General features: G+C 41.9%; 1 protein-coding gene across 5 annotated transcripts in view; it reads right to left on the bottom strand.

The window, feature by feature from the left end:
* CTNNA3 (catenin alpha 3) overlaps positions 1-22,166 on the bottom strand; it is a 421,206-nt gene that overhangs the window by 50,748 nt on the left and 348,292 nt on the right. For all 5 annotated transcript variants that reach the window (XM_064716469.1, XM_064716471.1, XM_064716472.1 and 2 more), the window contains one exon: positions 6,469-6,561. In XM_064716469.1, coding sequence (XP_064572539.1) covers positions 6,469-6,561 — 93 coding nt within the window. The remainder of the gene's footprint in view (positions 1-6,468; positions 6,562-22,166) is intronic.

Below are 22,166 nucleotides of genomic sequence, written 5' to 3'. Positions count from 1 at the left end.
ATCTCATACATGTTTGCTGATGGGTGGATGTCTGTGGTATTTCCTAGCCTACAGCTTCAACACTGTTTTGAGTTCAAGATCACAGGCCTGGATCTCAAAACCACAAGAAAGATGGCATTTTAATGAGGGAACTGTGACATACAGCATCCTGCTATCTGCCAACAATAATGAGCTTCAGGTGGAAGAGACATTATCCACTGGAACACAGGGCAAAGGAAATTATAATTCTGACCTTGTCTTGTCTCTCCTTTCCCTCATACTGGTTTAAAATCATGACCAATAAAAAAGCAAGTGTATACAGAGCCTTTTAAGCATAGATTTAACTTTGTATCAAAATAATACAACAGTAATTGTGAAATAAAGATCTAAATTGAATGACTATTACATGAGTGCAGGTTCATTCTGTCAAGCAAGAAAAAATTATTTTTTCACTACTTCTAAGACAAAATGCTATTATTACAGTAGCAGGTAACAGATTTAGGACTAGGTGAGAGGAGAAGTTATATCTGTGATATTTCCTTCCTTCTATTATTAAAAAAGTAAGGATTTTTTTCTTAAATTTCCCTGACTTAACTTTTCTGAAGGCTGTTTCTCCCTGGTAGCTTGAGTCTCCAACACTGCAGTTTGCATCATTGGAGTTGCCACATTTGCCACCTGACTGACCCTGTGAGACTGGTGTTTCCTTTCATACCTTTCCATGTTTCAGTTCTGGTGTTTCCTTTCATACCTTTCCATGTTTCAGTCAGTTCTGGTGTTTCCTTTCATACCTTTCCATGTTTCACTCAGTTCTGGTGTTTCCTTTCATACCTTTCCATGTTTCAGTTCTGGTGTTTCCTTTCATACCTTTCCATGTTTCACTCAGTTCTGGTGTTTCCTTTCATACCTTTCCATGTTTCAGTCGGTTTCCCATCGAACTTTCCATGTTACACATGGGGTAATTTTAAGTGTGCATGTTTCAGTTCTGGTGTTTCCTTTCATACCTTTCCATGTTTCACTCAGTTCTGGTGTTTCCTTTCATACCTTTCCATGTTTCAGTCAGTTCTGGTGTTTCCTTTCATACCTTTCCATGTTTCACTCAGTTCTGGTGTTTCCTTTCATTACCTTTCCATGTTTCAGTTCTGGTGTTTCCTTTCATACCTTTCCATGTTTCAGTCGGTTCTCCACCAATGAAACTGAACTTTTAAGGCCATGTGAGGACACATGGGGGGGTAACTAAGTGGTGATGATTTTGATTCTTCTCTCCCTGGTACACTGCTGGCCAATGACATCCCAACCCTAAGAACTGGCTTTCTGCTACCTTTGTCTCGGGCTGCTCTCCAAGAATCTGACTTTCACATAAACTTTGACTATGCTCCTAAAATCTCAGACTGACATGTTTTTTGTTTCCTGATTCCTAAAACCAAGTGACAGGCCAGACCCACACCAGCACCATTCTTACCACTTACAGGGACCAGGAAGCAAAGAAAGGCAACAGAAAGCAGCACAATACATTCAAGTAAAATCAAAGAATCTCCCTTGAAAATTATTTAACACTTCCAGCTTTGCAGGCTGCAAAACGTCATGTAACTATAGAGAAGAAAAGAGGAAAACACTGTTTTTCTGCACTTTTGTAGGCTGCAAGGAAACAAACCCCAGCTTCCCAAATGAGCACATGGAAAGCTTCTCAGAGCTTTTACATGCAAGAACACAAAATAACCTGCTCTTCATATACTGTAGTTATAAGAAAATGTCAGAGATCTCGGAAAAACAGATTTGTGTCCCTACTTTGTCTTGGGAGCTGAGGCTTTCATTCCACCAGAAGCCCTCTGGCCTGTTCCTGCTCTCCTGCTGCAGTCAGCTGAACATTTGGCGAAAAAGAACAGGACCCCTGTAGATCCCTTGAAGTACAGCAGTATATTTCAATCATGCTGTTTCACAACAGCTCCAATCATGGCTTTTAACTGGCTTTTTCTTGAAGAAACTTTGCAGAGCACTGTCATACAACACACACGTGAGCTGAGCCCTGAGCTGGTGAGTGACATCCCTGCTGTGGCACGAGGTGACCCCTGAGGTCCATCCCAGGCTAAACCATTCCTGAGCCTGATTCTGTTTGAGTGCCAGGGTGCTCCTAAGTGAATTCATGGAGACACCACTGAGTCAAAGGGACTGTCAAAATGAGCAGGACATGTCCACTACCTTTTACTGCTACTTTTCCTACTGAGGGAATCAGTTTGTGAGTTTGGATGAAGAGGTGACAGAGGTATGTTGGATATCCAGCATTCACAGCTAAGTGAATACACGCCCCCAGAGATGAACAGTGTGGGTGTGTGATGCTGACAGAGGGGAGAAGCTCTGTTTCTGTCAATACTTTACTGCCTGCTGTCACCAGCTGCCTTCTCCCCATTTCAAGAATTGCAGCAAGCCTGCTGAAGTGCAGCATTCCTTAAACAAGTTCAGAGAGTGCCTCATTTGTTCTGCCATGACAGTTCTGCTGCACTTTTAGATGCAATATAATTGGATAAACCAGATGAAGAGGTGAAAGTGTTGGGAGATAGCAAACAAAGTGTTTAACGCCATTTTTGCATCAGCCTTCACTAAGAAGATGATGCAAGTTTGGCATATTAAATGCAATTTCTCTTTGTCCCAGGGCCATAGGCCCATAGATGAAAAAGCATCATGCCCTGAACCTGGGCTTCACCAGAGCTTTGCCACTGGCTCTCATGGCATCCTTACAAATCACCTGGAGAAATAAGGTCTAGATGTAATCTCCAGTGGGTGGATGTAATATTGGTTAGAAAACTGCTTGCAGAGCACTTATCAAGAGCACACACTGAGCCAAGGGATCCATCAGGAAAAGCTAGGAAGGGAGCAGCATGAGTCAGTGTTCCCACAGAACCAAGGGTCCACACTGCACCCTGGCAGGGGAAGTGGCCTGGTTTACAACTCCCAGTGCCCTTGAGATCTAAAAACATCACAGGGTGTAGTGCAGCTGAGACAATGACAGAGTTTACCCCTAAGAAAAATCACCAGCACACACACAGAACTGAGACAGAAGCAGCCATGGGCAGCTGTGTGGGTAGGAATTTGTGGCTGGTAAAAGGCTGTGCCCATGGCAGAAAGGCAAACCTCATACAAAGCTCCTTGTGAACTACGCACACAGCAGGAAATACTGCAAAGCTCTCACTTGTGCTGCTGAGATCACATTTTGCAATATAGTCTGGACACAAAAATCACGAAATTCATTAACCAGCTGCAGAGCACCCAGAGGAGACAGAGACTAAAGGAACATACAGGATACTCCACCCTGAAGAGTAAATCAAGGTTACTGAAGTTATTCAACCTGGAGTCTCCAAAAGAGGCCATAGAGAAAGGATGCACAAGTACATTAAAAAAATACATACAGAGAGGAACTTCACTCTGTGTCCATTCCAGATGAGTGCTAACATGTTAATTGCAACCTATGAGGTATAAGGACAAAAACTTTCCAAAAAACCATCAATTCCAGTAATGAGCTAAGTAGAAAGAGCAATAGAATTGTTCATATATATGTGTGTGTCAAGAAGAAGTGCATTTATTCTGCCCTGGGCCAAATGGCTGGATTAGCCAAGTTCTTGAGGTTCTTTCCAGCTCTACTTTGTAGAAGTATATAATATACTGCTGCAACCTTGAGTATTTCAGTAACTTAATCTCTTTACGGAAATTGGGTTAAAAATTGGCAAGAAAATTAAATGCTTTTGATAGATCATGACTCCTGACAGGGAATCTTTTGCTATGTATCAAGTGTCAAAATTACTATTCATAGAACCTCCTCAAAATTACAGTAGTTATCTTCATTATGCTTGAATTCTTACCAGTATTTCCTGCTTGTGCAGGGCTTTGATAAAAATTCAAAAAAATATTCTGAAATTGGATTTTTTATTAACAAAATAGCACACACTTCCTGTTAATGCACGTCAGCATTTCATTAAATGTAGGAACTTAGACATACAGTATTTGCCACTTGAATAAAAATTGCTAATTAATCTGATGGCAAACCTAGCTTCCCTTCTAACTACTTTTAATGCAAGTATCAACAGTTCTTCTTGGTCTCTGCTGTTTTATCCAGGCTTCCCTCTTAGAGTTTTGTAGATTTTTAGAGCTATATAGTTAATCGTTGTATTTAAAGTGCAATACAAATACAACAATGAAATAACTTAGCCTGGATTTTCTCATTCACAGAACACAAACACACTGTATCAACTCTTTTTCAGCCCAGAATTGTTGCACAAACACAGTGTGCAACAAAACTGTATAAAAAATTATTTTAATCCCAGACATTTTTGTCCATGCATTCACAAAAGTTCTGTAAAAAAAAGTTCTATATGCAGAACTCTGACACAAAAGATGTGGGTATGTGGCTGCCTGAAAGAGTTCTGCTCTTGCCATCCCTAAGAGGATTAAGTTGTGAGGTAAAACATTTTGCCTCTTCCTCAATATCATCACCTTAACCTGCAGCAGCAACTTTGAATTAAGCTAAGCTGTTCTTATCACTAATTTAGTAACTTCAAACACTTAAAGTAATTTTTCCTGATCATTAACATGTACTTCGTCCTCTAAGCTGAAAATTAACTGGGCAAAATCTTACTCACCCCTCTCTTCAACACAGAATGCCACAATAACAAGGCACTAGCTCCCTCAGTGGAATTCCACTCATCATGGCAGCATAAATAAGTGTGAGATAGGCTTCCAGAGCTGACCACACAAATTACACACAACCACCAGAGGAAGAGCTAACTTCAGCTGGGAAAACTGCATTAGTCCTTGGATCCATGAGCAGTACCTGTTCCTACAGTGGCTAAGGGATTGATCCTAAGGAGCCTCTTCTTCAAGGATGTAAAATCATCCTACAAATAATCATCAGTATTTTTATCCAGTTTGAGTACCCAGAGATCTCCCAGCACACTGCCCACATTGACCTGTATTCCCCAGCATGGGATGGTGCCACAGGCACTATTATATTCATCTCGGAAATAGGAAATTATCTGAGGGACAAGATCAATGAAGTAACATTTTCAAGATGAGCGAGGAAGATCAATATGAGGTCAAATCCCAGTCTTACTATCTCACCCCTAATCTCTGCTCTCTCTCTTTATGGAGATAGAGTCTGAAGGTGTGATTAATAATACATGACTTTTTCATACATAAGGGGAACAAGATTTGCTAGTTAAGATGTAGCCTTTGTTACAAGTGGCATACACACATCACATCTGGTTTTATATGTTGTGATAAAAACAAAGAAAAAAGGCTTCAGTTCCCCATTGGAGCAGTGAGAGATGTGACATCGAAGAAATTACAACACTCTTGACAAAGCAAGAGGAATCAAGAGTGCCCCTATGCAGAATGAATATGGAGCCAGATATGTATAAATAAAACTGAATTATTATAGCTGAAATGCCCAAGAGAAAGAACTCAAGGAGGAAAAAAGGCTGCTCTGCAATCTTGCCAAAGGACTTCTGGAACACAGTCATTCCTGGTGTCAACACCGCACACAACAGCCTTCCAACAGGACACAAAGCTGCTGCACCCCACAAACCACACACTGCCCAAAGCTTAACATCCATCTTCCCCACACAGATCCCTCATATGGCTAAGCAGCTTCTGGGTATAGATCTTCAAATATCAATATCAAAGAGCACTCCAAACAAAGAGGCCTAAAATCACCTGTTCCTGTTTACTGCTGCAGCAGCAAAAAGATTTGTTAAGACATCTTTAAAAAAAAAAAATGTGTGCAGGTATCTGTCAATATGGTACTCCAGCCTGACTGCCTATGTATATAATTTAGTCAAAGCTATAATTTTCAACTGCTTTCAGGGGGTGATGTGCCATTTATGGGCCCAATAGCAGGACCTGAAACCTAGGAAAATTGTTTCTAAACTATAGAATCAGGCTTTAAGCCATGACCTCTATCTAGGTGCCACAAAAAGGAACATTTACAGTAGCTGTATTATTTTAGGGAGGAATGTGGGAAAACCAGAGATGCCCATACTATAATGTTAAAGTATGAGGGGTTTTAGCTGCATTAACAACAGGCTGTGTGTGACAGTCCCTTCCACCTCACAAGGAGAAGCACATCCCAGAGAGAAAGAAGCACATCCCAGACACATCTCCCCACAGCACCAGTCTGTGCCTCTGATTGTGACAGCCAGCTCCTCACCTGCCAGTCCTCAGCATCTACTCTTGCTTTGTGCCCTCTCAAGTATGTGTTATTTACAGTTTTCTTTTCAGAGAGAAGCATTCCCTTTGAAGAAGTACTCTGGTTTAGCTGAGAAGTAGACGGCTGCGCATGAACATGTGATCTCTGAAAGCTTTAGTGGATCTTAGTACATTTTGATACTAAGAACCTACAAACTGCTACTCGTGTTTTGGCAGCAAGAGCACTCCGGCTGTGGAGTGGCTTCCCAGAGCGGCCTTTCCCCGCTGGCAGAGCTGCTCCAGCCCTGCCCCACGTACCCGGTCCGTCCTGCCCTCGGTCTGGGCGCTGGTGCGGCTCCGGGTGTCCTGCTCCTCCTCCAGGTCAGACACGTCCTCCAGCTCCTCGGGCGTCTGGGGAAAGGCAGCAAAGGGTTAATGGCAAGTGTCAAACATCTCCTGTTGGGTCTGACAAACACCAGCAGCCCCGGTGGAGCCCTCACCAAACTCTGGGTTTATTCTGGTGCTGCTAGCAGAGGTGTCTCACAATAAAACCTTTATGTGACAAGAACGGATTGTGAGTGTGTCACTTACCAGTTCTATTGAGCAGCACAAGCTCCTGCGCAACCACAAAAAATAATCATCCTTAACTTGCTATTTTTGTGCATGGCATTATTTAATATGCCACTGTCTGTTCCTTCTAGTCACACACACTGCCAGTTGATTCTGTGATTCTGTTTCATTTACCACAGGAAATTTTCTATATAATCCAGATCTGCAGATTTATTTACTGCTTCCCTCTTACCAAAATATTATTAAAAGAAAAGGGTTTTCATGCAGAAGTTCTGAATTTTATAATAAATAACACAGCAAAACACCCACGCTGAACATGACTTTATAAAGGATTCTAAATAAAACATTAAAAGCAAGTTTCTTCTATCACCAAAACACTGCACAATGAAGCATACAAGGTTTTTGGGATAACAAATCACTTTAAAAATACTATTGGTTCTGCCAATGCAATAGGGCACTCAAGAAACTTTCCTTTATCAAGTAAATTCACAAAAATAAAAAGCAAAAATACACAGAACCAAGCTCTACAAAGCTCATGACAGATCTACCACCACCTTGACATCTAGAGCTCCAATTAGAGGGAAATCCTGATGTTCTGAGTGCCCCAAAAGCCTGACATTCCAAGAGAAACATGACAAGACCAGGACTATCAGATAGCCTTAGAAAAAGACAGGCAGAAAGAAACCCAGCCATTACTTTTACCCAATTTTCAGTCAAGTCAAATATAATGTTTCTAATCCAGAATTGCTGCATATTCTCACCTTCATGTTTTTACTGCCAAGGCATACACAAAGAAGATCTGTTAAGAGGGACACTGCAGGGTTCTGTCATTTATTTCTGGGTCCATGGCACTGTAATGGCACTGCAGTAACCTGAGTAAATCCACCTGTGTCCATCTGTGTCCTCTGGGAAAGAACCTCTGTGGCCAGAGGGTGGTACACAAACCACAGAGCTCAACAGCAGCCTCGAAACAAGGCTCAAATAGCTCTCCATTGCTTCAGCAGCACACAGACCATTTCACTCACTAAAGAAAATCATCATTTCTATGAGATAACACTGCAAGAAATAACTCAGTGTTGGTGCACAAGTTGGCAGAAATAGAACGCTGGGGGTGACAAATACAGCTAAACTTCCTCAAGAAAACAGGCAATCAATTTCTGGCACAAAGATAAGCAGAAAGCTACACTGCCAAAGTGGGGGAACGGAGCATCTTATTTTCAGGCAAAGACTAACACTGTTCTGAAGTCTCAGTTTTAATGCTGGAATTAGACCTAGTAAGAATTCCACAGTAGCCAAAGGCTGTTACCACACAAAAGTTGTTGGAAAAAGCTGCAGCATGGAAGCAAAATGAAATTTTGGTGGTGATGGATATCCCTACAATAAAAAAAAAACTATCACAAACTCCCTTTAATTGAAACACTAAGGGACACTCTTATTAGAGGACCAATAACAAGGGATATTAAAACACAGTAACTTCAGCTTCTCAGGATTACACTGACTCCCTCAGGCAGGTAAAAGCCTTGATTAAGTTTACAGCAAAAATAATTCCTTTTAAATTTAAACTATACTTGGGTTACAATTACAATTTTAAATACCACATTGCAATTCTTGGGTTCCAATAAAACTAGTTTGGAATTTTTTCCCCCAGTGATCATAAAGTTGGATTGATGGCAGCAAAGCACCATTCCTTCCTGGGTGAACAGCTACCTGAGAATGCCACACTTCCAATACAGGGTTTCTTTCTTACTCAATTGTTTTCTCTCCTTGGAAGCTCTTTTATGGAATTCAAAGCAAAATTTGTGGGGTTTTTTTCATGCTGCTCTGATGATCCAGTACCTGAGACACACCTGTATCTGCTGAGATGAATTTTCCATGTGCCAACACGTGGCCATTCAAAAGGAATGCCTGACAACTGTATGGTTAAGCTGGCACGAACACAAGGGCTTGCAACACAAAATAGTGTGCTAGCACCAATAAACAGAAATTGTGCACAGGGAGAGCAGCACAGCTGGAGGACTGGAGTGAGAAGCATGCAAGGAAGCTGAGAGTATTGTTTAAGACTCCTAACAGGCATCTTATCAACTGCAAGTGACAGAAGAGGGAGAGATTTGAGCACTGTACTCTGTGATGCAATGAATACAAGGCATAAATGGCAAATTCACCGTGAGACATACAAAGCATGGGATTTCCAGTAAATGTAAGGAGAATGCTGAGGGGCAAAATGAAGCACAGGACTCCAGTCAGCAACAGCCTACAGACTCGTGTAACACAGTGCTAAATGGAGTTTAGAAACAAATTTGAACAGAGAAAAATGAGGTTTCCAGAGGCCACAGGAGCAGAACTCTTGAATAGTCTCCCTTGGAAGTGCTGGCGGAGGGGAGAAATTCGTTCCAAGATGAAGCCTGAGCAGCCTACACTGCCAACAAGGTGATGGAGCAGCTGGCAGTAGAAGTGAGACACAAGGGTGGGCAGCACACCTGGCCCAGGGCTGCAAGAGATTTCAGTCCCTTGTGAAAAGCCTTTGGTGATCCTGACAAAAACACATTCAAGTACATTCCTATACATCCATTCTAGGCTGTAATTCCATTACTGTGGCTGACAAGCTACACAAGTAGCATGTACTCCTTCTCTTACAATGATTGTAATAAATCTGCATTCTCAGTGGGTTTGCTACTGAAGACTCAGGCTGAGGACTCAAAGTCATATTTATAGCAAAGTCTAATATTGATAAATTTGACATCTTGCTGGTACTCAACTCCAAGCCACAACAGCAAGTCATTATTATTGCACCCAGGTGATTTCAGGATATGAATTACCTTTTCATCTATGAAATGAAAACCACTCTCTGATGACAAACCTTTTAATTTGCTTTCTAGGAGGATTTTAAAGAGAATAATTAATAAAACCAAGGGCTTGCCCCTAGTCTTTAGATCTCTGCCAGTTTTTCTAAACTGGCTGGAAATGGGCTTTTTGATTTCTCTGGTTTTTAATCCAAGCTTTATAGAACAACTTGTTTGACTAAGTTTCACAGCATCTTCTCCAACACAAAGTTTTTTATGAAAACCCCCTCAAAAGTGATTATCCAAAGAACTTTATTTATATCATTTGCTTGCAAAGGTCACATATAACCAATGGAATCATCAATCCTGCCAATAAAAGGTTTCAGCTGCTAGAACATAATGCAGAGCCAGGTCTAAAATCTAAAAAAAACACAACATAAATGGACAAACAGGCATCAGAGTGTGAAAGGAGGCTATCTCCTCTTATCTAACATTCAATTAAACCTTCACACTGTCATTATATGCTCTTATGCTTTATCTTATCTTGGTTTCAACAGCCCCATCAGTCATTCTTTTCCACAGATCAATACTAAAATGCAGAGCAGACTAACACCTTAACAGGAGCTAAGCTGATAAGTGATGTCTTCATTTTACCGCTGCAAATGCAGTTATTTGTGCTATGTAAATCCCACAGCAGCAGCAGAAATGCTTGCATGCACTCCAGGAGGATGAGAGTTGGTCTATTATGTCCTTCAGTGAGCACACAATGGTTTACAGAGATTATCAATTCTGCTGTGGACGTTTGCCTAACACCCAGATTTGAACATCTCATCCTGTCAGGCCGCACGTCGCTCAGGGTAACAAACCACAGCACACGTGTCACAAATGCAAAAATACCATGCTCTGCAAATATTTAGCTACTGAGTGATATTTTTGTGTATTAGTCACAACACAACCATTATCTCACACTTAATTCTGCCAGGTGACACACTGCCAGAGCAAGAGTTTTGATGCACTAGAAAGAGAACAAGAAACCATTGTTTATCTTTTCTGAGCAGCTGAGTAAGAGCCTTACATAATTGTTGCTATCTAGTCATTTACAGTACCTATCAAGTTTTTGCTAAAAGCAGTTGAGTGTTGAGAACAATGAACCTTACATCATAAAAGTCAAATTAAAATACTATGTTCCTAATCTGTAAATATTGTGACTTATCAATACTATGGTTAATACCATCCCCTCTGTTAAAGATGATCACCTGCCTATTCTTGAAATCCATTCTTGGCAGCTCCATTAAAATGGTATCTTTAGCATACCACATTATTGGGGATATTTTTAACAAAACAACAACAAATGCTAATTAAGACAGAGAGCAGAATTCTGACTTTGATAGCAGTAATATCACCAAGCACTGGCAAGGAATTTATCATCAAACAATAGTAAAATCATTATCCTGCCACAGCCTGTACACATTTTCATTTTCAAATGTAGGTACTAAACATTTCTTGTTACTAACAGAGAAAATTCTGCAAAAAAACTTTTTTAGATATTAAAGTTGAATTCCTGTTGAGATCGATGAAAATAAAAACTTTGGTGAAAACAATTTAATTATGAGAATAAGTGGACACTTAAAGGTGAAACTATTTTCAGTAATAAAAGATATTACAGGATAAAGAGTACATGTTTTAAAACTCAGAAATGCTGTGAACCCACAGTATGGGGCAGAAGTTGCTGTGTTGTTACTGCATGATGGGAGGTTTTGTTTGTTGTTTCACAAGTCATATCAGAACATTCTGCTCCAGGAGATTAAGACCAAAAAAGTTAAAATTAATCACCATTAGAGACAGCAAGGCAGATCAACAGCCTGACTCCCTGTGCTTCACTGGGCACACATGAGGATAACCATCTTCCCAACAACCAGCCAGGAGACAGAGAAGGTCTGAGCTGAGGAGCATAACTGGAAAGTTTAATGTGCAAATTCTGAGTACTTCCCTCTGAAAATCCTTTTAAAGGAAAACTGTGAGGTTGGCACATCTAAGTAAATTGGCACACAGTTTTAGCACCTGCTTCCTATCCTAAGCTACATTTTTTGTACTGAGAATGTGCATTTCAGCCCTATTTTCATTGCTTCCCGTTTCCTTTCCCCAACAGTACTCTGTATGTGTGCCACTCTCACATAATGCCCACAGCAATTCAGAGAGATCTACCCCAGCAAATACTGACCTAGTTATGCTGCACAAAAGCTCTGCACACATCCTTAACTCTAAAAACTTGGGGGAAACTTGACAGCTGCCTGAAAATCCCATCTAGTAATAGCATTGTAGCCAAAAGGGTCCAAAGGCACGAGCAGGGTGAGATTTATAAACTGTGGTGGCTGACAGCTGGCCTGGAGGCTCATGGTTCTAAATAATCCTAATTATAATTTTATAACTAATTACAAATGTAGGAATTCTATAACTTGACCAGTCTGGGCTGTTGGGGACACAGGCAGCTATTGGCCACTTCAGCCAGGTGGCAACTGGTGCAGTCCATCAGGAGTGACCCCAAAGCCCCTGGACTCCCAGAGCAGTGTCAGGAGTGATCCCAAACCCTTGGGCTCCCAGAGCAGTGTCAGGAGTGAACCCAAAGCCCTTGGGCTCCCAAAGCAGTGTCAGCAATGATCCCAGAGCAGTGTCAGCAATGATCCCAAAGCCCTGAGCTCCCAGAGCAGTGTCAGGAAGGATCCCAAAGCCCCTGGGCTCCCAGAGCAGTGTCAGCAATGATCCCAAAGCCCCTGGGCTCCCAGAGCAGTGTCAGGAGTGACCCCAAACCCCTGGGCTCCCAGAGCAGTGCCAGGAGAACACACCTGTGCAGTTCCCTGCTGCCCTGTGCCCCTTGGCACACTCTGCCACAGGCCCCTCTCCATACCTGCAGGTGACAGCTTTATAAACTACAGCATGACCAGAAAGTTGCTCAGATTTCAGGGCTGCAAATCCTTCACTAGGTTACCTGAGGAGTCACTTGGGAACCTGGAAGCTTCTTTACTTTTTTCCAGTTATTTTATTTCAAGGAAACACTTTTTTGGGTATAACTTTTAAAGAAGACTTTCAAATCCCTACAAATAAAATAAGATCAAACACAGGTATTACAATCACACAACTCTGCTGTAACCCAAGCCCCTGCCTTGATCCCATGAGAACCATGACAACTGATACACAGCTTCACACAAAGCACAGCCTTTGCTTATGTTTATCACGTAGGAAAAATCACCACATGGCTTAGAAGCTTCCATTTTAAACTCAGAAAAGTAATAATTAACAAGAATAGAACAGTAAAGTGATTTGTTCTTCAGCTATCTAAAATGTATTCCCTGTTTCCTCTGCTGGGTTGACATACATTTGCTCCATCTAGTGGGAAGCTAATTAAGACATTTCATTTATAATGGAAATACTTGCTAAGCTGTTTAAAAATGGATTGTGAAAAATGAATTATTGTGGTGGTGCTTGCAGGGGTCCCAGGATGAGGGAAGAGACGACAATTTTTACTCCATGCTTCAGAAGGCTGATTTATTATTTTATGATATATATTATATTAAAATTATACTAAAAGAATAGAAGAAAGGATTTCATCAGAAGACTAGCTAAGAATAGGAAAAGAATGGTAACAAAGGCTTGTGGTTGACCAAGACAGTCTGGACAGCTGGACTGTGATTGCCCATTAATTAGAAACAACCACATGAGCCCAATCACAGATGCACCTGTTGCATTGCACACCAGCAGATAACCATTGTTTACATTTTGTTCCTGAGGCCTCTCAGCTTCTCAGGAGGAAAAATCCTAAGGAAAGGATTTTTCATAAAAGATGTCTGTCACAAATTAAGCCATTGTTCTTTTGCTAGTAATCTTCATAAAGCGAATTATATATGGCTTTATATATGAGCAGTTCCTAACTGTGTTTGAAACAGATTTCTAAACATCACCTCAACCTTTGAAAATGAGAAGAGATTAGACTTTGCTTTCTCTCTCTCAACTGTGTGTATGAAAGATAAACAAAAACATCTTTACTGTCAGCCTGGCTAACCTCAAAGGCAACCAGAGAGGTGCCTGCATTTTGCTCTGTGAAAATTCATAATGGTTCCATTTTTAATTCAGGCCAGAGGAACAAAGTGGCCAAGTACAGGCTGCTGAGCCTGCCATCAGTCCCTGGAGGGTCATGGCCTGGCTGTCACTGGCACAAAGAACACTGGGCAGGAGCCAACAGTGCTCACACAGCATCCTGGGATGGAGTGAGGTGTGGCAAGATAAATCCGCTTCTGAGAACCAGAGTGTTCAAATTATACTTTAAACCATGTAATAGAGTCTGCCTTCCTGCAGAATCTCCCCTTCCTCTCCAGAAGCCTTCAATTTTTGTGGAGGAGAGTATATACCAAAGCCAAAACAAAACCTTTGTTTCCAGGCAGATGAAATACAGGAAAGAAACTGCTTTAGGAATACATCAATATATTAAAGGTAAAAAAGTGCAGTGAATATCTCATTTTGACTGTGTTCAAAACATTTCAGGGCTCAGAAAGGACAAGACAATTCAGAAATCCACAAAAAATGTAGGTTTATCAGTTGAATAAAGCCTGAGCAATGGTGGCCCCCTCAGCAAAGATTTCTAACATGCCAATTCAATCTGTTTCTGTTACATGAATTATGCTAAATGATCACACTAAAAAATTCCCTTGGACAGATTAATATATTCCTCAGCAAAAGGTTGCCAATGATAAGTGCATTCCTCAAACTGGAATAGATGAAATTACTAACCACAACCTCAACATCTGCTCAAGCCTCTTCAGTGCCAACGACCCTCTGAGCTCAAGTAAGACACATCACCCTTAGAAAAGACACACAGAGCAAGCCTGTCCACCACAAACCTCACTGAGAAATGCACACTGTAATGCACAGCCTGCTTCTCACAGTGCAGGGACCACTGCTGCCATCCTTCCCACACATTCCCACCCAGAGCTTGACAATTGTTAAGCACAAATTTCTGCTTTAGGAGCTGTTCCACCCAGACACTCAGACAATGGAAATAAAACCACCCCAGCCATGAATCCTGCATCCATCATTCTCATTCCTGCTTTTCATTATCAAGAGGCTTCAGATGCCCAGAACACACATGCACCCACCCCAGCCATTCAGTACCCAATAATGTCCAGGTGAATGCTCAGTGCCAGCTGACACGGAATTAAGGAACCCATCACTGTGCAAACCAGCCTTCACATGTCCCAAATCACTCATTTCATTCAGCTTTGGGAGGCTCAGAGCCTTCATTACCAAGCAGGCTCTCCAAGCAAAGCAGAATTAAACACACAGCTGCCCCTCAAAGAACACTGGTTTGGATCTAGCTTCTGAACAAATTAGTTATTACATGATTTTCTCAGAATTTTTGTAGATGCTAAAATTCCTGTTTGTATGTGAAATTACTTCTTCCATCTGGGAAGGTTTTGTGAACAAGTTCTGTGAAATGCAGTACAGAATCCTTCCCTCTAAGGCATCAAATGAGAAAGTTATTCAGATCAGTACTTTGCACATTTTTCACAATATGCAGCTTTGACAGCCTCTTCTGGCCAGTGAAACAGGAGAGACTCAACACAACTCTGTCATCTGCTAACAGACTGACAGAGATAAAACTGGCACCAAGTCAAACACAAGAGCCTTAATATACATGAAAATTGACCAAAATCTTATGTATGAAATTTGGTTTTCATCATGTCCAAACTGAATCTTCCCTTGTAGTCAGAGTTCATTTTGTTTCTATCCATTATGAATACATAACAGAGCTTTTCTCCAGACCTGTATGACATTTTACATCAGTGAAAACAGCTATCCCATTTTCTCTGCTTCCCCCCTTTGGTTCTCTGCTCCCTGGGCTAACCAGGACTAACACATCTGGTGGTTTTTGTCACAGGTCAGAATTCCTAATGCTCTGGCCATTGCACTGCAATAAATCAGAGTGCTTGAACAGCTAGGGAATTTTGGAGGTTCTCCCTGTTCATTTTGGGACATAAACCCCACTTCTCTCATTTTAAACTATGGTACTTACAAAGCTGAATTACTGCAACCAGCTGTAACTCAGTAAACCTTGCTTGGTTGCATAGGCTGAAATTAGTCTTTCAGACATCTCCAGTATTATCTGACTTGAACACTAAGTGAACAGCAAAGAACTAATAAATCTAAACACAAATTAACCATAAGCATAAATTTATCAGTAACTGGCACTGATAGATGCCACATCTGATAGAAATATTTTTATCCCATGGCAATAGATTTTAAAAGATGTACAACAACAGAACAGAATATGGGCAGGTTTTTTTAAGTGCAAAGAGAAAACCACACACATGGTACATATTTTTTAGAGAAGCACTAAAGAATTACAGGGGAGCACAGGCTGGAGAGGATGCAGCAGCATCACATTCCTGAGAACAAGGGCAACCAGACTTTTGTAAGGAGCTGCAGGCACAAAGACAGCAAAGCTCATGAAACATTTCCCCCCTCCAACTGAGACCTGAGCCCCCACTGCAGGTTCTGTATCAAGTGCTGGGCACTGCACCTCCCAGAGGAAGGACCCAGCAAGCATCAGCATGACGTGCAAAAAAACCAAAACAAACCCAAACTTTAGGTGTACAGGAAACAAGCAGAGGAGATCACCCATCCTGATGGACATGAAGTGCTTTAAGGGGCCATGAGGAGATGTATGGAGTGGATTCAAGGATGAACTTTCTAAAGGGAATGGACTGGCACTGACTGCTTGAAGGAACCCTCTAGTTGCCAGCTGTGGATATTTCTAAGAACAGGTCAGACAAATGAACACTGGGAATTATTTGAAGTTAATCCTGAGCTGCATTTAGGTCAGTATCTTTAGGGTACGTATTCGATTGCTGCATTTATCTTAGGTCAGATAAAAATCAGAATTTATGCATTAGTTACCCGTTCCAAAAAGACTGGCACCCTGTGGGGAGGCCAGGGCTTCACAAAAGACAATTCTTACACTACCTTAGCATGAGGCATGAGAAGAGAACCTGCATATAAACAACACAAGACAAACCATAAGGTAAAAGGAGAGAAAACAGAAAAGAAATGAACAAAAGGAGGGGAAGGAAAAGAAATGAAGAGGATAAAGAGAAACACGACAGTGTGAGGCAGGACAATGCACAGCTATGCCTGTGATGCAGCACCACGAGCCCTCAAAGAATGCTGTGCTACACCTGTGTGGTAAGCTGCTTGTGGGGCTGCTGAATGCTCCCTGACAGGAATTTCAATCCTTCCTCTTGCCTTCTCTTTTAGCAATTAATGCTGCTCAACCTTTTTTCTTGCCCAGGCAGTAGATAAATCTCAGAGCTCACCAACACAGCCAGGAATAAACAAAAAAGGAGCAGAAATGTATCACAGCCCAAGCCAAGCCCTGCCAGGTAGAGGCTGCCTGCCAAAGCCCTGAGCTATCTGGCAATCCCACTGCCTGAGCAGGACTGAACCCTGCCATCTCCAGAGCCAGGCTCCAGGTAGCGTTTCCTGCTGAGCTTTCTGCAAGAAAAATATCAGGAGAAAAAGAAGCTTTTTACTAATGAACTAAACACAACCTAAAATTTCATCTTAGTTTTACTCTACCAGATGAGAAATGTGAAAATTTTAGAGGGAGAAAATAGTCCTGTGAGTTATAAATTCAGTATGTTCCACAAATGCATGGAGCAATTTAACACACTATTTAATAACCCAAACATGGAAACAAGACCAACAATACAGCAGCGACCCTATCAGACAGGATGATCTTTTCATTCAGGAAAAAATAACTCCCTTTCTGCACTTAAAGGACAACCAGGGTGAGTCACCTCATTTCTGACCTGTGAGTTTCCCATAAACTGCATGAGCAAACCAAGCAGCCCAGTCTGAGATGGAGGAAGGTGGAAGATGCAAGGTTTAAGCTGTATTAATAGAATGGAACCACCAAGAAAAGCCAAAGTTTAGGCATACACAATTTCAGACTTCATCTCTCTGGGGGACTGGCTCCATTTCAGCAGTAAGTGATGAGCTGCAAAACCCAGAATTGGTAAATTAATTCCACTGATGTTGCTGTGCTTAAAACCTGGGGAAGTTCTGCTTCTGGCTCCACTCACCAAGGTGGCAAGCAGATGTTTTATGGGAGCCAGACTGAGCTCCACACTCCCACACATCCAGGGCACTGGTGTGACCTCACATCAATTCTAACACACAACCCAGGTACTCCAGTGGCTCTGCCTTTGTGTGCTGCATTCACCATTCCCTCACTAAAACATCACACAATTCCTCATGTCTGTTCTTCATTTGCTGAATGTTCCAGAAGTCTCGTGCTTGTTTCTTCATGCATTTGGAGTGCAGCTTTCCCAAACCCACAGCATCCCAGAGTGTAGCTGGCAGAGCCTCTCTGTGTGCCAGCCAGGCCTGCCCTGCTCAGCTGGGATGCCACACTGCTCCTCACCAGGGCAGAAGGGTCCAGTTCCCATTCTGAGGAGACATCAGCAACCAACATTCAGCTGGCACCTGCTGATCTGATCTGATCTCCTCCATGCACAAACCACACACTGACCACAAAGGAGGCAAAAGGCAGGCAGAGGTATGAATCACACTGGCCCATATGATCAATTCTCATGTGCTATTTCATGCTGGACCATGTTCAGCAAGAAGGAAGGCTTCTACTTTTGAAAGGAATTATGTTCAACTTGCTAAATAATCTGGTTTTCTTCTATTTTCTGTAATTCTATGATGACTACTTCCTGAAGACCAGGATCACAAGGCACCCAGAGTAATAAACTAATTTTAAATTAATATTACTGCTCCACTTTCCTAATAATTGAAGTACCTGTTATAGCAATTACCTTGGAGGCCCTGTTGCTGTTGGCTAGGCTGCACTGGAGGAATGGTGCAGTAAAACAGCAATTTCAACCCAACCCATGTGCTAGAGGATGCACAGCACTCCTCTGCTGCAACACACTTCCCTTCAGTACTCATATACACTGATTTTGTTGGTAATACAATGAAGGGACTCCTCTGTCTCTATTGTAACAGGCTGTAAGTGACAGGGTTTCTCAGGAAATTAGGCAGCATCAGTTTTATAAACCTCCACAGAATCTTTTCAGATGAAAAGCACTCACAGATACCATCTTCAACTTGCCAGGCTCAGTGCAGGATTTTTTTTTCAATTCTCTGAAGAATTTTTTTCCAAGGTCTCTTTTTTTGTGAGTCAGTTCCCCAGTTGTCACTACGTCTCCTTATGTCCACCTCCCTTCATCATTCCAGCCCTGAGCACACTTTCAAGGAAACAAGTGATTCAAGCTGGCAAGCAATAGTAATTTTCAAAAATGGAGGGAAGCTGTCATTAAAAGCAGAACCTGAACTCAAATATGCTCATGGAATCCTAAGGAATTCTAAGAACAGAAACCAAAAGAACTCAGGGAAGCAATAAAGAACCAATTAATCCCAAACCCTGTCCACCATCACACTGCTTTATCAGCAAGGACATGCATGACAAGAGGACCAGATTGGACCCAAAGCACAGAATGACACAGACCCCAGCACTGCCACCCTTCTCTGTGCCAGCAGAACTCAGATCACAGCCTAACACATATTCCCATTAGATTTTGAAGCCCAGTGCCATTCTGAACACATTTGTGATGTACCTCACTGCTTTTCTGCACCACACTCAAAAGATCCATCATTCCAGATAAAAGGCTCCACAGTGACAATGGCAAGTGAGAAATTTCAGCTGGGCCACGGATGGACCTTACAGTGAGCAGCAGTGAAGGGAAGCACAGGCAGGCCTGGCCAAGGGCCAGAACAGCACCAGCACAGCCAGGGCTGCCTGCAGCATCACAGGCACAGCCTGGGTGAGCACTCTGTGCTCTGGGAGCTGCAGTCCCCATCCATTCCAGGCCTGCCTTGCTCCTGCTCCAGTGAGCCCCGTGGCAGCAGGCACATTGTAATAGAGTGTCCATGATTTGTAACACCTCACTGTGCTTCCCGGTTTTGGTTCCAGTAATTCAGTCCTTCCATTTTAACAGCATAATATTCATTCCATTTCTCTGGGAATATAATTGGTATTAGATAGTAAGCACCAAATGGCAAGGAAGGAATACACATCACTTTTTCTCACTCTAAGAAAAAAAAAACCCTTAGCAAAGATTTTAATGTTCTGGAAAAAATACTGTTATGTGCTTAAGTTTCCAATGAGCCACTAAACCAGAGCTATCAAATAATTCTGGAAGGTTCTGTCTTTCTGAATGAGAAGAGTAATTCTGTGAACAATTAAAAGCATAATCATGTGTGACACTTGCAATGTAATTTAATCCCTAGACTGGGAAGAACTGACATTTAAAGCAGTATGTGAGTCAAAACTGTTTATGCCATCCATAAGCATTGACTCCTGTGTGTGACCCAGCAATCCCAGCAGGAGGAGATTCCCATTAAAGCCATGAAGCCATTTGCTGCTGAGGAGCTCTGCATTTCCCAGCCCTGCAGCTGTGCAGTCTGGGCAGAAGCCAGCCCATGTTTGCCAGGACAGGTAACTGCACATGGATCTTACAATGGATGCAGTAGGCAGTGGACACCACCACCACTACATCTGCATTAGCATTTCTAAAATAATTCCTTAATTTTGTCTGTATGTACCCATAACGTTCTTATTTTTTATCTTTCTTTTCTTAAACAAAACACAACATCCTTTCCATTAGCTGACACCTGAACTGGAAACCTAAGCCAGGCTAAAGAAAATTCAATTTTTTATTGGAAAAGATGGGCCATACATTCCTGTGCTGAATGTAAACAATGAGGCATAAACACAGCCAACATTAGAGAAAGTATTACAGACTAGCAGCAGCATGAAGTGTAGCAAGCAGCTTCCTTTGATACCTAAGTTTAACATACTGTTGCTTTATTTGACCCCCTCAATTTCCCATTACTGTTGAAATTCTAAGAGATAAAATTAAAAAGCAAACAGTGAAGTCTGACATGTCCTGGAAGAGGCCATGGATAACACTCTGCTTTCAACAGCAGGCTGGACCAGCTGATCTCCTGAGGTCCTTTCCCTGAGTGAGCCCTCTGTGCACTGAGAAGAGGGTGAGACAAGTGAAATCTGTGACAGTGAAAAGTAAGATGGGGTTCCAAAGATACTGAAGTATTTCTGCCTTTAAAAGAAGGCTCCATTAATTATAATGACAAAAATGAAAAACAACCAAGTAGTATTGAAAGAATTTAAAGCAATGGGGGAAAAACTAGTATGAAAGGACAGGACTGAACATGGCACTGCCCAAGCAGAGAGTTCCTGGCACTATTCCAAACACCCATTCCCATTTCCTGCCCTGCAGTCACCAGGGGGGTGCACATGAGCTGCTGCTCTGCAGAGGAAAAATCCTCCCCACCACTCCAGCACACAAGAGTGGCCTGACAACATCCAGTGCTTTCTCACAAGCTGATTACAGCTGCAGTTAGAGGGAGGCTGCTCCTCCAGCACACCCATCGAGCAGCACAGGAGTTCTACACACTGTTCCTCAGGAGGAGGGCAGCTGCTTTGGGCACTCCCCCACCACTGGATGGTTTCTCTGTACAGAAATAACAGAACATGTGGATTGAAAGGACCATTTTGGAACTGCACATAGGAGGACAAAGGGGGCACTTATTTTTCTAGTCACTGTTCATTTGGTATGTAAAAAAGAACCAGAATCTAAAATCAGCAATCTCCCTGTAAAGCCTGAGCAAATGCCTGGAGCATGGGAATGGGGCAGCAGTCAGAAAGATGTACAAAGAACCAAGAAGTTGAGACTTGTTAATCTCAAAGTGCAGAAATGCAAAAGCACACAAAAGCAGGAAATTTCTCTTGTCTTTTGTTAACAACAACAACAAAAAATCCACCGTTTACCAACTACCCTGTGGATGGACTCTGCTTCTACTTTGTTTAAGCAAAGGGGACCTGAAGAAGGGGGAGGAGGGAGAGCCACCCATCCCTGAGTGAAATAATATTTTTCTGTGCTCTGGTTCCACTCCTGTGTCTGAGATGGGAAGGCTAAAGCACGTGCTTCTTTTCCTCTTCTGTCTCTTTCCCCTCTACCTGAGATGTGAATGTACTGTCTGTTTTTAAAATCAAGAAACTATCTGTATTTTTACTACCAATTCTTTTTCCCTTGTGGAAACACCTCAGCTTTTAAGAACAGGTGCTTGTTATGGCAATTGGGGCAACTCCAAACTAAAGCTATTTCTTAGGGTAACATCCTGCCCACATGTTAAGACAAGTGGATGCAACTTTTAAGGACAAAACAAGAGGTGGGTATTGTTAACACATCCACTACTGAGCAGCTTCTTCCTCTGTAAAGCAACAAAGTCAGCAACACCATCACACTGAGAACCAGAAGTCATCTGGTTTGCTGAAGATATTAAATGTCCTAAACTAATGAAACTGAGGCCTTTGAGAGTTTGTTACATTGTACATAAATATGGAACAGAAGCAAATTGATATGTAGAGCTGTTTGCCAGAAAATTTGCTTTATTTATTTAGGAAGACAAACTCCCCTGGTACTAAATGGAGATCAGCATTTTGGAAAATGTCTGCATGTTAAATTGAAATGTATGCTGAGTGTGTCCCAAAACTGTTCAGTACAGAGCATTTTGGTAGGATATCTGCAA

The sequence above is a fragment of the Zonotrichia leucophrys genome, chromosome 6 (genome assembly GCF_028769735.1).
Source record: "Zonotrichia leucophrys gambelii isolate GWCS_2022_RI chromosome 6, RI_Zleu_2.0, whole genome shotgun sequence".
Lineage (NCBI taxonomy): Eukaryota > Metazoa > Chordata > Aves > Passeriformes > Passerellidae > Zonotrichia > Zonotrichia leucophrys.
Note: the sequence above shows the minus strand (reverse complement) of the source record. Positions and strands in the feature narration are given on the sequence as shown.